The sequence below is a fragment of the Biomphalaria glabrata genome, chromosome 15, assembly GCF_947242115.1.
Source record: "Biomphalaria glabrata chromosome 15, xgBioGlab47.1, whole genome shotgun sequence".
Lineage (NCBI taxonomy): Eukaryota > Metazoa > Mollusca > Gastropoda > Planorbidae > Biomphalaria > Biomphalaria glabrata.
In genome coordinates, this window is record NC_074725.1 from 4,317,249 (window position 1) to 4,331,865 (window position 14,617).

The following is a 14,617-nucleotide window of genomic DNA, read 5'->3' on the forward strand; positions in this document are numbered from 1 at the left end:
CCTGGCAAATCGTCAATCGACCCCCAAGGGGGGTCGCGACCCACAGGTTGAGAACCCCTGCCCTAACATAATGGTACATTGAACTGTTCCAGTAAAGAAATGCTTTACCCTGCCAGGTGATGTTCTTGAGAAAAGTTTTTTTCTAGCCCCTCCAGTGACATCTCTGTCTGACAATGTACGTGACCTGGGAGAGAACTGAAGACAACTCTCCTCAGTCTCCTCTATGTTTCCTGAGGTAACAAAGAAAATGGGCAAGTTTATAGTTTTTACTTGTTTTTTACAATTCCTCTATTCAGCTTGCAAATTCATCAGTGGTGGGTGGAGGTGGATCTCAAATAGGGCTCTAAAGATTTTACTAAAACAGTTGATGTATATCTTTGTGAAAAGAATGGTGGCTATTTTGCCACAGTGGGGAAACTCTAGTTTGACAGTTATAGTTTTTCAAATAATAATAGAAAATAATATAAAATTAGGCTGGAGGACTAGGCAATGTAGGCCGCCCTATTCATTAAAGAGTTATAAAAATTAATAGATGTTGAGGAACATTTTCTAAGTCTAAATCTATTGACCTTTCATTAGAATTTTATATCCTCTGACTAGATTTATACATTCAGATTTAAGCTTAACTAGGATTTTTTTTAGGGGGCACAGTGGTTGAATGGCGAAGCGCTTGGCTTCCGAACCTGAGGTCCCGGTTTTGAATCTCAGTGAAGAATAGGATTTTGAATTGCCCCTGAGTCCACCCAACTCTAATGGGTACATGACTTTAGTTGGGGAAAGTAAAGGCGGTTGGTCGTTGTGCTGGCCATAACACCCTGCTCATTAATTAACCATTGGCCAAAGAAACAGATGACCTTAACATCATCTGACCCATAGACCACAAGGTCTGTAAGGGGAAACTTTTTTTTAGGATTCTTTTTTCAGGGGTGGGGGGAAGTGGGGGTAAAAATTTTCCATTTTTTGTTTAATCCTATCATTTATTAGTTATAAAGAGTAAAATATTCACTATTAGGCATTAGTCCTCAGCTTCGTAAAGGAGGAACTGTCATTTTTAAAAAGTATTGTTTTATATTCTGCTTGTTAAGTCTAAAGCTAAATCATCTATTTAGTGTAGGCCTATTATTTGTAGACGCTCAGTAAAACGTGCAACATGAAACAATTAACATCAACATGCATGGGATTGATTTTCTTTGATATAAATTTAGCTCTGATTAATATAGCAAGTTGCTTTTAAGAGCAGAATGTAAGTAACTATTACAATAAGAAAGAAAAATAATTGTCACATAAGTTTTAGTTTAAATTTAAAAAAAAAAACTGTAATGTGAACTCACTAAAGTGTTCTCTATGGAGGATCCAATCAATGTCATCAAGCTCTTTCAAAACAGTTTTATTGAATCCCTGTTGGATACAAAGATGTTTATTTTTTTATAGCCCACATCTTTCATGCGAGATGTAGTGGCTGAGTGGTTAAGAACTTGACTTCTAAACCTGGGGTCCTGGGTTCAAATCTTGTGGAAGAATGGCATTTTGAATTTCTGGATTTTTAGGGCACCCCTGAGTCCACCCAACTGTAATGGGTATCTGACTTTAATAGCTGAAAGTAAAGAAAGTTGGTCGTTGTGCTGGCCATATGACACCCTGTCATTTGGCCAGAGAAAGAGATGACCTTAACATCATCTGCCCAATAGATCGCAAGTTTTGAAAGGTGAACTTTTACTTACATCTTTCATGCTTATAGTATGCTCAGAGTTAAGTGGACCTTTGGTGCAAAGGGGTGTCTTGGAGGTTTCCATGCTGCCTTTAAGCTTTTATAAGTAAACTCTCAACTAGACTAAATCTGCTTTTGAGATCAAGCCTCCTATATAGGCCACTCAGCCACAAATCACATGAAAACAGTGGCATAGCAAGGGATTTGGGGGTCTGGGGAGGCTTGGCTTCCTGAGGAGTCCCTGAATTTTAACATTCAACATCATGACATAAGATAATGTACTTAATAAATATATAAGTCTAATGTGTGGAATACATGCAACATGGTCACTAATTTACATAACAACACGAACAGCAAGATAATGTACTTAGTAAATATACAAGTCTAATGTGTGGAATACATGCAACATGGTCTTGCGGTTTGCACGCTGGACTGTCATTTTGATTTATCAATGGTCCCGGGTTCAAACCCTGCCCACTCCCATCCCCCGTCGTCCTGCGGGAGGTTTGGACTAGGAAGTAAACTATCTTCAACTCTGAAGGAACATCCGAAACATGTCAAACATTTTACAAAACAAACAAACATAACAAGATGAACAGCAAGAGAATAAGCATTGGCTTAATATTTAATGTAAAAAAAAAAAAAAATTTGGACACTCATTTGGCATCCCCCTCAAGTGGGACCCCCCCCCCTCTCCCAGCCCAGCTACCTCACTGCATGAAAATTGTGTGTGTGTGTGTGTGTGGTATAATAGAATGAGCTCAAGAAAAGGCCTGAGTTTGCCAACAGCCCCATTGTGTATTTAAAGAGCTCCACCATTGATGTCTTCGGTGATTAGTCGACTAGAATACCACCACTTCTGTGGTTACTTGTAATTCTACTTTACTTGTCTTATATCTGAGGCCAGTAAGTATAAATAAAGACTATAATTCAATTGTACATTATATTTAAATACAAAATGACTCTGTGAGCAATACAATCAGACTTACTTTATCATACTTATAATGTGCTAAAAGGTTGAATAAAACTTCCCTGGCCCTATAGGCCGACAATTCATAGTTCATATTTTCTGACTGTTCTTCCTCAGCTAGTTTCTTATAGCTCTATAATTAAGAAAAAAGCATTATTAGCACAGAATATTATGGGTCCATTTATTAAATTAATTGTAGCTTAAGAAACGGCAGACCTAACTAACTCGTATCTATTAATGTTCAAGAAAGACTTTAGTTTTCAGCAACAAATAGAGACAATGCCTAAAAAATCTTAACACCAGCATATTTTTTTAGAAAATGATATCCCAATCTCACACAATGTCAGCCCAGTAGGCTTAACTCTTTCTCTCTGTAATTATTTTTCACGTTCCAATGGAATTATTCACTTTGCTCATTTTGTGTTTCACTACTCTGTTAGGATTAAACTTCAATACCATTTTTGTATTTAATCAGAAATGCTGTATTAGGTATATAATTCTACAAGGATGCATGCTATTTTTATATAACACAAATTAAAGTTTATAAAACCAAAAATTAATTTAACGGGGGTCAAATCAACATTGGTATCATCAGTTAGGAGAGAAAGAGTAAAAACAATTTGTTCATTCTCTATCGTTTCTGTATTTTATTTATTATATTCTTTAAATATTAGGGGGAACTTGAAACCAAGTGTATGATAGCAATAAAAGAATGAAACTAGCACCCACTTTGGCCAGTTGAAGTTGTGCCTCTGGAGAATAGGCCTTCTCAAACAATTCCACAGCCTGTTTATATTTTGAATGGTTGTAAGCTATTGAACCTAAAGAAAAATATGCTTCATCCTGTATCTCCTTGAGTCCTTCTAGGGTTATTCTTGCTCCAAGGCTGTGTTTGAAAAGCCTGTCTTCAGGAAGCTCAATATCCTCATGCCTGAAAAAAAAAAAAAGTCAAATTCAGTGATATTTAAAAAAGGACAAATTATAGTGGTGAAAGAAATCTAATAAAAAGCTGGTAACAGAAGTTTAAAATCAATTTTTCCTTGTTCAAATCAAGAATTTAGAAAAATCCACTTCAAATAAAAACAGCAGTACAAAAATTCTGAAAAAGAAAAAAGCAGTTTGAAGATAAAAAAGAACAGCTATAACTGAAATAAACAAATGCTGCACTAGTTATAATGCTTTTTTTTTAATTTCCATTCTTTGCTGCTAATGTTTTGTTTTATTTCTGTAATTATTTAAATTTCAGTTTTTGTTAGTTACACTTATGTAGTTAGGCAAATGTTGTTCTTTTTTTTTGTTGTACATTTAGGACAACAGCACAACATTTTATATTCTTCTTCTTCTTCTAGCCAGCTTTATTGCTGCTGAGCTCTGAGCTCTTTTGCAGACTGTACCAAGGAAAAAAAGTGTGCTGTTTTCTTCAGTTGTTCAGCCCTGCCATATAGGGTGTTGGTTATGTTGGGCTGTAGTGGAAGTAGGGTCTGCCTAAGGTGGATTGGGGGGGGGGCATTCAAAGAGGATATGGTTTACGGTTTCAAAGGGGTGGGCGCAGTGTCTGCAAAGGGGGAGTTGTGTGGAGTTTATTTTGTTCAGGTGGTAATTTAATAGTGATGTGTGTCCTGTTCTGAGTTGGAAAATTGTAAACAACATTTTATATAAGTGAAAACAGTCAATAGTTCCTGAGTTTTGGCCAAAAATAACAAGAAAAACGGATAAATACTTGTGTTTAAACAAAGCTTATATACATTTTTTTCAACAATAGTTTTTCTTTAGTGCTATTTCATGCTTTTAGCTTTCTCAATGCGCTATAATCCTATCACTTGTCTGGACCAGTTGAAAAAAGGAGAGGGGAAGAATGGGGTACCTAGGCAAATGTTACTGTGATCGCTTATTCAATTCAACTTATACAACTATATGTCAAGTACAATTTCTTTCTCTTGTTCGATACCAAATAATAATTGACAGTTAATTTTGTCAGGTACTAGAATTAATTGCGCATATTTGGATAAATTACCAACTTTTTATCAGTCAGATAAAAAGATAAGTTGATATACAAGAAATGTATTTGCAAACTTTATGAATGAAACAGGGAATGCTTATCACAAAAATACTGACAGCCAGTTGGCCTGAATTTGAATTTACCTTTTCAGCCTGCCCAATTCTTTTATGACTGCTTCCCAAAATATTTTCTCTCTTTCTTCTGTTGCTACAAGTTCTAAATCACAGCTATCAACATTTTTCTCATTCAGAAGTTGTGTCTACAAAATAAAACCATTTCTATTAGGTGTAAAAGAACTTTAAAAAATTATCCATTTCCACTTACCTACAGACATTAAAAAATATTTATACACATTGGCCTACATGTAATATATAAACTATTCCCACTTTATGTTTAAATAACATAATAAACTAAATTATTATTATTTTAATTATTTTGTAATTATTTTTTTGCAAGGGGCAGCCATATGCAAAAGGTATATTACTAATACCGAGTAATAAAAAAAAAACCCAAATCCTGGTTAGTTCACCTGAATCCCATTAATGGGATACTGTGTTTTAGGGTAATTTTAAGAAAGCAATATTAATTCACCAATTAATGAAGTGATCTTTCTGAAATTGTAATTAAATGTGTTGCAATGCAGCTGAATTAGATAATGAAATAATTTATTTGAATTTTGTATGAGAGCAAAAGTGTCAGATAATAATAGGAATTGAAAAAGCTTATATATATTTGTCAAAGCATTGTGAGGACCCACACTGCTAACTACGACTTGAAAAGGTAAGGCACAGTTTTTTGTCTCTTAAATAATAACATCTTAAAAATAATACTTTTGATTACAAATACATATAACAATACTAGAGCTATTTGAAATAAAATCTTATTTGTAATAAGCTACAACAAAATATTTAAATTGAACTAAACTCTTCAACAGACTATGATTAACTAAACATGATCTCATGAAATATTCCACAAAGACGTCTTTCTGTCTAGGTAGTGTGAAAATATGAAAACATCTGAGATCACATTGCTACCTATTCACTCAAAACTCTTTATAAAAATCTGTCACAATTTATTTTTGTTTTAAATTACAAAAAGGACTTACTATTTTACTTAGCGAACGAGCAATGTGGACCATCAGTGTCAAAGACATGCCATGGAGGCCAATCAGCCTAACTGTCTCTATGCCTTTCGTCAGTATTTTTCTCATATTTGATTGCTGTCTTTGTTCACTTAAAACACAAATTAATTATTGCAAGCTTATTATCTTATTACACCTTAACATACAGCTTCTAGCAGAAGAAGAAAGGCTGGTCAATGTATTTATTTTAGCGACAGTGTTTTGTGCTAAGACTCAAAATAGGCATTATGAATGCCACAATGGAGGCTGTCTGGTAATGTGCATTGCAGTCTGTCATCTCAATGGTTCCGAGTTTGAACCCTAACCCACTATCAGCACCTGCCATTCTTAGGAGGTTTTGGGCTAGGATCTAATAAATTCAATCCTGAAGGAACTTTTGAAGCTAAGACGTGTTGATAACAAATTCAACAAATTCAGGTTCTGTCTTGGTTGCACTGACAGCAGGTCTAGTACAGGTCTCTTTTGACGAGCTCTGTCACACAGGTATTACCAGTGCAACATGGTCTCAGGCCCTTCTCCACTGTACAGCAAAAATTGCAGGAACTGCTGCAGCAATAAAAATACAAAACCAGAAACATCTTCCACTTTCCAACAATGAATTCCAAAAGCACTGCAGCACTCTTTCTCTGACTGGCTTTAAAATGACTAAAATGACCTACTAGTGTCTCACCTACCCTCTGGCCAGTCAATATGTCATTAGTTTCTTGGCTTACAACTGCTGGACAGAGCAGAGAAATTATGTTTCTGTGATGATTTTGCATATTCATCACTTGGCAGAAGTCATTCATCTCTGTTCACAACAGGTTCTAGCACCAATATGGATGGTGGGAAAGTACACACTAAGAACATTGTTGCAGTGGTTGGCGGCACCACAAGGACATAACAATATGTACATAAATAAATAGGATATATAATATATATCCCATTTATCTATTATGTATATAGAGAGAGAGAGCTTTTTTTGTGATGGTACGCACCGACATGCCCCCTTTTTATTTTTCTTGTATTTCAACGTATATTATTAATTTATTAGTAGTTAAAAGTTAGGCAATCCATCACTGAGTACCGGCACTGTATATATATATATATATATATATATATATATATATATACACAAGTAGCATATCCTGTTATATTACATATAGTCTATATAGAAGTTTTACTAATTAAAGAAGAATATATATCATAAACTTGGTTAGACCAATATTAGAATATGTTAGGGATGCCTCAACTCAAGAACTCAAGAAACAGACACGAAATAGAACAGTGAGCTTTATAACAAATGAATATTCACATTTAACTATGGTTAACACCATTAGTAAAATAATTAAACTAGATATGCTTAAAGTCAGAAGACTAAAAAGTAAAGTGGCAATATCATACAGAAAACACTGAACCATAACTAGCAAATAGAAAAGACAACCTTATGAAAGACACAAAAATAAAGCCACATTATTTCATTCCATATGCTTGGACAAACTTACAGTACCATCTTCCTTACTGCAATAATATGAAACTAAATCATAACTTAAGAATACAAACTAATAAAATACTCAGAAAGACCCAAAGATAAAGGAACATTTCTTATTACATATGCTAGGACAAATTTGTACATATGCTCCTTCATCCCTAGTGCTTTGGAATGGATTGCCTGAATCAGCCAATGATTCAGAAGAGTTTAATTTCGTAATTAACATGAGCAATTAGAAACACACAGAACATAATAATCTAATTTGAAGGAACATCTGAGTCATTTAGAAATGACTCCAAACATTACTGGACACAATTTTCTATACCATTTGATGACTAAGTAATGCTCCAATATACTAACCTTTCAGTGTGATTAAAGAAATGATAAGCTTCTGACCACCAACGAGCCTGATCCTCAGAGCACAGAGGATAGCTGGCTAGTGGTGGTAGTAATAGTCGGGAGTCATTTTGAGATTCATCCAGCCTGATTTGATTGTCAACACAATACACTGTTGCTAACAAAAACACCTAAACACAAGACAAAAACATGGTTGTAAATTGGATAATGTTAACATTATAGCCAAAGTTGATGGAAAGCTCTCCTGCATGTAACTATACTATAGTGAAATATATTTTTTAAATGTGCATAAAGATCATTAAAAATATATTTAGGTTCTAGAACTTACCAAAATATCCATTTGACATAAAGATTTGATGAGACCATTTGGTAAGTCAAATTTACATAATCCTGGTGGAAGATCATCAATGACAAAAAAGGGATCTGAAAAAAATGTGTTTGTTAAAGTATACTTAGCTTTGAACTCATTTTAATTTTTTAAAATTTCAAATAAAGTTTTACTTTGTTACTCTTTGATTGAGCTGTTCTGTTTGTTTGTTTTGTTTGTTTTACATGTTTCGGATGTTCCTTTAGAGTTGAAGAAAGTTTACTTCCTAGTCCAAACCTCCCACAGGACGATGGGGGATAAAAGCGGGCAGGGTTTGAACCCGGGACCATCAATAAATCCAAGCGACAGTCCAGCGCACAAACCGCATAACCAGGCAGCCATCCTGTTTAAAGTATGGCGGATAATTTGATTCTTGTACTTCATAATAGTTGCAGATTATTTAGTTTCTACAAGATGCATTAATGAATTTTTTAAAATTAAATTCTTAATTGAGATTGTATGCATCTTTAATTCTTTATATATAATCTTCACAGTGGCAGCATAGTCGTGCAGTATGTGCAATGGACTGTTGTTCAGTTGTCCCATTTTTGTACCCAGCCCACAGAAGATTTAGACTAGGAATTAAATAACTGAGGAAAGACCATTTTTACATTTTTTTTAACATTGCATGAATCTTGACTTCTCATTAAAGTCTAGAACTGCTAGTTTAACTCTATATGTACCTATATAAATCTATTTTAAGTCTACTTATGCCTAAAACCTGATTAAAGATACAGTATACTTATGACTCATGGTTAATTAAGTCTACTAGTGCCTGTCAACTAGACCTTAAGATAACCTGCCCTATAGACGCATGGTGTGAAAGGGGACTTATCTTTTTTAAGTACCTGTCTTAAAATTTTAGGCGGTAATAAGTGAATAGTGTGAATTAGGTATACTATTCCATTAGTTTTCATAGTTTAAACAAAAATGAATAAAATAGGACTAGTCTCTTGTCAACTTAAGGTACATGCATAACTAGATTGACCCAGCGAGACATGTAGGAAGTAATCACCTTCTTCTTTGAAGTAACATCTGTATTTTATAAGATAAGGTATCACTTACAGACTGGCTGATAGTTCTTTCCGGGTTCAAAATATTGCAGACATAACCAAACAAGATGGGACAGGTCATTCAGATGGAGCTTGAATGAAGCTTTTGAAATGAAGACAGAAAAAAAACAACAGAAAAATATAATCTTAAAAAAAGAAATAAAAAAAAAGAAGCTTATATTGAGTGAAACTGCATCAGTTATTTTGAATCTATCATGTCATTAATTTTTAATAGATCTAGACTAACAATAAAAAATGTGTGCAATTGGAAGTATTTTAATTGTTTATGTTTAGCACAACTTTCATGTGTATAGAATGCTTAGTGCGCTATGGTCCAATCACTTTTGTGGACTGGGTAGGGGGTGGGGGTATCTGGAAGAAGGTTTCTGTGCTGCCTTATATCACAAGCCATTATACAAACTCAAGCCTCCATGATGGAAGGCTGATGTGTTTGCCAATGAGTTATTCAAGTACTTATAAAAATAGAAGGTTTTATAGTTTGAAATTTTTAAAGAACTACCTTATTATCTAAACAATGTTTATCTCCCTGGAAACAATCCTGGTTTGCGGTTTGAGATATAGTCTAGAAGATTTAATTTGGTGATACAGATCCAGACTTACAAGTAAAGTACATTAGAGGGTGCACAAAATGTCCTAAACGTCTATTTGTATTTATTTTCTCAATTAAAAATTAAAAAAAAAAAAATGAACTGAAAAAGTGGGGGCGGAGGGATTATGCAGTCCTCTACCTTCCATTCCAGGCCACCCAAAGCTTCACCTGCACTGACGTTATAGAAATTAATTAAGTATATCTTGTAATTATTACTGGCTACATTCATACCAGTATCATAAGCAATGGCTTGTCCATCACTCATTGGGTTTATTCTGCTAGTTAAAGTATTACTGTGCATTTCTGAAGCATGTAGGAAATAGGAGTTCTTTCTCCTGGCATCATCAGATTGACCAAAGACTAGTACAAAAATGTCGAAAAGCTTTCCTTTCACTGCAGCAGTTGCATGTCTTGTACTCCATTCAAGGACTTCGCCTTTAGATAAGTGCTTCAGTAGATGACCTGAAAGGGTTTTTTTTTATATTAATTTTGATACTTTGAATTTAAAATTGGAAAGAAAAATTTTAATCTTAAAATATTCACACATAAATGGTATAAAAAATAATACAAATTTAGTGCATTTTATTTTAAAATTTAATAAAATGTAAATCACTATAATCTGCATTAAACAGTTCAAATATAAAAATATATGCATATCTTATGTTCAAGATAATCAAATCAAATGTCTTCAATTCGAAGATTAAGGATAAGTGCAGTGTAAATACTCAAAAGCAAAATGACAGGTCAGATCATCATGTTTTAATAAATTGTTAATCTGTTCCCATACTAATCATAGTCAGGTGTCAAAAAGTAAAGTGACAAATACCTTTAAGATATTCATAGACTGGCTAGAAAGCTATTAGCAACCCTAGATTATATTTTAAGGCCTACTGAGAATATGGCATGATGACAAAAGATTGTAGAAAACTGGATTATAAAATGGCCACCTTTATCAAAAAATGAATAATGCTATATTACAGAAATACAAAACTAAAATATCAGGGCAAAATTTATGGAAAACATATTCGCAAACTGGACGTCATTCACAAATGTTGACTGTGAGAGCATTTATGATGGCTGAATGAGCACTTAAAGGAGGGATCGGAGCATGTACCACAAACAGGCTGTAAAACTAATCCATCAGCATTTGGCCTGAAGACCTAATCTGTATTTTTCAAACATATCACAAGAATTAGTCAAACTACTAGCTACTTCCACCACTAGCGGAACCCAACAGACTGATTTTAACAGATAAAAAGTAAATTTGTAATAAAATCATAGACCAAAATATGAAAACTTGTGATAAGAGATCAAAGAAATAGCAGTATAATATAGTATGAGCTAGACTGCAAAAATCTTCGGAATCCTTCAAGAAGTTCTGTGTTGATGTTATCAGTCAAGGTACTGGTAGATACTACTTCAAATATAACACATACTAAGACCATTTTTAGTGGACAATGTAATAGTAAAGGTGGTTGGTTGTTGTGCTGGCCACATGACACCATGCCCATTAACCGTTGGTCTTAGAAAAGATAACCTTAACATCATCTGCCCAATAAATCGTGACTAAAAAGGGGAACTTTACGTTTTTTACTTAGAAAAATTACAGAAGTGCTTATAAGACATTACAGCTTGGCAAAGTAAACCAGGCAGTTATTCTCAAGTAAATTTCATATTCCGTTTGTGTGACTAAAAGATCTATGTCTTTTCTAAATTTAAATTTTGCAGAATCATACAATGATGAAAGCATCTTTGAAATGTAAAGTTCTCCCCCAAAAGATAATTAAATGCTTCATACATACCTATTTGAGACAATCGGTCTTGACTCTGGTGATACCACCACTGGACAAACTTTCTTTGTGGCTGACCAACATGGGTCATTGCTTCTTCTCCATTAGCTTTAAAGCTGGCAAATAAACAAGCACCCACAACATAAGTCAGAAAATCTTGTTGTTGACCAATCTATATTCAGATAAACAAGAAAAAAAATGCAATTAAATATTATCCATTAAAAATTCAAACATTCTTGAGTGCTTAATGAATGTTGAAATAGTACAAAAAGTAATTCAGTATTGTACAGTTACAACACATTATTCTCCTATACTTATTCTCAGCTTAAAGCTTTCCCCTTCAGAATTCTTCTATAGCTGTACAAATGGACCTCATTCACCAACATAGCTGTACAAATGGACCTCATTCACCAAAATAGCTGTACAAATGGACCTCATTCACCAATCATAAGCAAACAACATTAAGCGACATGCTTCCCTATCTCTTCCATACAACTTACGACCTAATTTGAAACAACAATGGTTATCACGTGACAGTTTTTTCTTTTTTTTTTTTATTATCAATAGTCATCACATGACCATTCATTTTGGTGAATGGGGTCCATTCAGGAAAGTAATTTTTTTTTTATCTTTCAATTCAAAATAAAACTTCCCTTTACTTACTTTTGATTATTATAAATGATGTATATACCTACGTATTTTTGTCTTGTATTGAAAAAAAAAATTCTATTGATATTCTTACTTCTAAGTTCTAAGCTGAAACATTTTGGTGATAAAAGGGAAAGTATTTATTTGTGTTGAAATGTGCAGTGGTATTGATTAATGCAAGAGAGGCATGAGTTAATGAGTGGGCAGCCCAGAACTCGCAAATGTACCACCCAGGCTTTCCCCCTGTAATGGAGAGGTCACTCCACCACTCCAGTCAAGGATTGGCCTCTTTAGTCATACAAGAAAGGAAAAGGGAAAAGATTGCCTCTCGAGACGTCAAATGGAACAGATAAGTTTCGGATATTCCTTCAGACTTGAGGGTTTTTCATCCTAGCCCAAACTTTCTGCAGGATGGCAACGAGCAAGATCCAACCCGGAACAGTTTTGAGCACATGACACATGAACTGGAAGCCATGGGAAAAGGAAGCAGCTAAAAATTTTGTCTTCTTCTTCTTCTTATATAATACAGACGTTACTTATCAACATTACTAAAATCACTGATTACATTTTGAGTTGTCTCGATCAAATAGTAGCCAATCAGGAAGTAAAATTGTGCCTTGATTTCTAGAAATGTCCATCTCCATATGGTGTCTAATGTAAATAGTGAAGTATTTCTCCATAACTGTTGGTCAAGTCTGGAAATAAAAAAAAAATATTTAGGACAGTAGCTACATACTTAACTAAGAAAAAAAAAGCCAGTAACCCTGCATTACTGAATACGTTTTATGAAGAAATGAGTTTTAATTCATAAAAAAACATACATGTGCATATTAATACTTGGTAATTTCTACCTTTAGTTTTTATAATTACACCCCTATCCAGATTTGTGTGTTGCCTAGGCACTGGATCAAGACTAAAACTTACTAAAAGGATTTTTAGAAGACTTCAAGGAGGCGTCTGTAATTTCTAAGTCAATAAGATGAGAACTCTTTTAAAGTAGAGGTAAACTAAGATGGACTACCAGTGAAAACAAAAAAGATAAAAGTAGCGCTTTAGGCCTTAAACTTTTTTATCATGAAGCTTCCTCTTCTCTTTTGTTTTCCATCTTAATGGTGTTAAAACGTAACAAAGTGACAATAAGGCCAGAAATGTTATATTTCAGTGTTACCTGTTTAAAGTATCTGCTATAGCTCCATAATCTTTTCTCGATCTAGAGGACATCAATAGCATTGTGATGTTTCTGAGAGTGTAGAAGTAATGAACATTGAACTCTGGATCTTTGCTCATTGCGGGAGTCTTGTTGACGTAGTTCTGGCATAAAAGTAACATAGTTGTCAATCATTAAATGAACTACAGACATATTTTATGTATCTGTAAACAAGATTTTTTAAAATCCAAATTTGGTGTAGCAGTGTAGCGCATTATTTTGCTTTAGGCCTATGTTTTTTAGTTGTTTTTTTTTCTTTTTAAAGCGAAATATTTTTTCCATTAATATATATCTATATAATCATATTTTATGAAGAATACATAATCATAAAGCAAATATAATGATATTACAAATAATTGAAATAATCTTATGAAATAATTAATGAATTATTATAATCTAGGCATGGTGTATGTGATAAAGGAAAAAAATATTTTTTTTTACCACACCTCAAAATCCTGGCCACGACTATTAAGCCAAGACCTCTAATGTTGGTATTAATTTTAGACCCAGCTATCCTTCGACGCGTAATGAATTGTTATACCAATATTGATTTGTATATTTTAAACGTTGATCAGAAATGAGCGTCTTAACTTCCTGCAGCACTACAGACAATAACGGCAAACATAGAACTCAGGACCTTCGTAACTCAAGTAACTCAACATACCACCAATATAACATAGCAACAGTCTAACGTAGCACCAATCTTACAAGGCATAGATTCATCACTTGGCCAGTTCCATCATGTAATGCTCATAACATAGCACCAATATAACATAGCATTAGTATAATATAGCACAAATATAGCATAGCACCAGTCTAACATAGCACCAATATAACATAGCATTAGTATAATATAGCACCAATATAACATAGCACCAATATAACATAGCACCAATATAACATAGCATTAGTATAATATAGCAACAATATAACATCACCAATATAACATAGCATTAGTATAATATAGCACCAATATAACATAGCACCAATATAACATAGCATTAGTATAATATAGCACCAATATAACATAGCATTAGTATAATATAGCACCAATATAACATAGCATTAGTATAATATAGCACCAATATAACATAGCATTAGTATAATATAGCACCAATATAACATAGCATTAGTATAATATAGCACCAATATAACATAGCATTAGTATAATATAGCACCAATATAGCATAGCTCCAGTCTAACATAGCAACAATATAACATAGCAACAATATAACAGCGCCAGTCTAACATAGCACCAATATAACATAGCACCAATATAACATAGCATTAGTATAAT

General features: G+C 33.7%; 1 protein-coding gene across 5 annotated transcripts in view; it reads right to left on the bottom strand.

Annotated features, from left to right (window-relative positions):
* Positions 1-14,617, bottom strand: part of LOC106072194 (uncharacterized) — a 55,091-nt gene that overhangs the window by 23,300 nt on the left and 17,174 nt on the right. For all 5 annotated transcript variants that reach the window (XM_056011702.1, XM_056011703.1, XM_056011701.1 and 2 more), the window contains exons 4-16: positions 13,282-13,424; positions 12,679-12,808; positions 11,478-11,637; positions 9,907-10,137; positions 9,079-9,168; positions 7,975-8,069; positions 7,650-7,816; positions 5,783-5,909; positions 4,821-4,936; positions 3,408-3,609; positions 2,698-2,811; positions 1,332-1,398; positions 109-230 (exon numbers count right to left, since the gene is read on the bottom strand). In XM_056011702.1, coding sequence (XP_055867677.1) covers positions 109-230; positions 1,332-1,398; positions 2,698-2,811; positions 3,408-3,609; positions 4,821-4,936; positions 5,783-5,909; positions 7,650-7,816; positions 7,975-8,069; positions 9,079-9,168; positions 9,907-10,137; positions 11,478-11,637; positions 12,679-12,808; positions 13,282-13,424 — 1,764 coding nt within the window. The remainder of the gene's footprint in view (positions 1-108; positions 231-1,331; positions 1,399-2,697; positions 2,812-3,407; positions 3,610-4,820; positions 4,937-5,782; positions 5,910-7,649; positions 7,817-7,974; positions 8,070-9,078; positions 9,169-9,906; positions 10,138-11,477; positions 11,638-12,678; positions 12,809-13,281; positions 13,425-14,617) is intronic.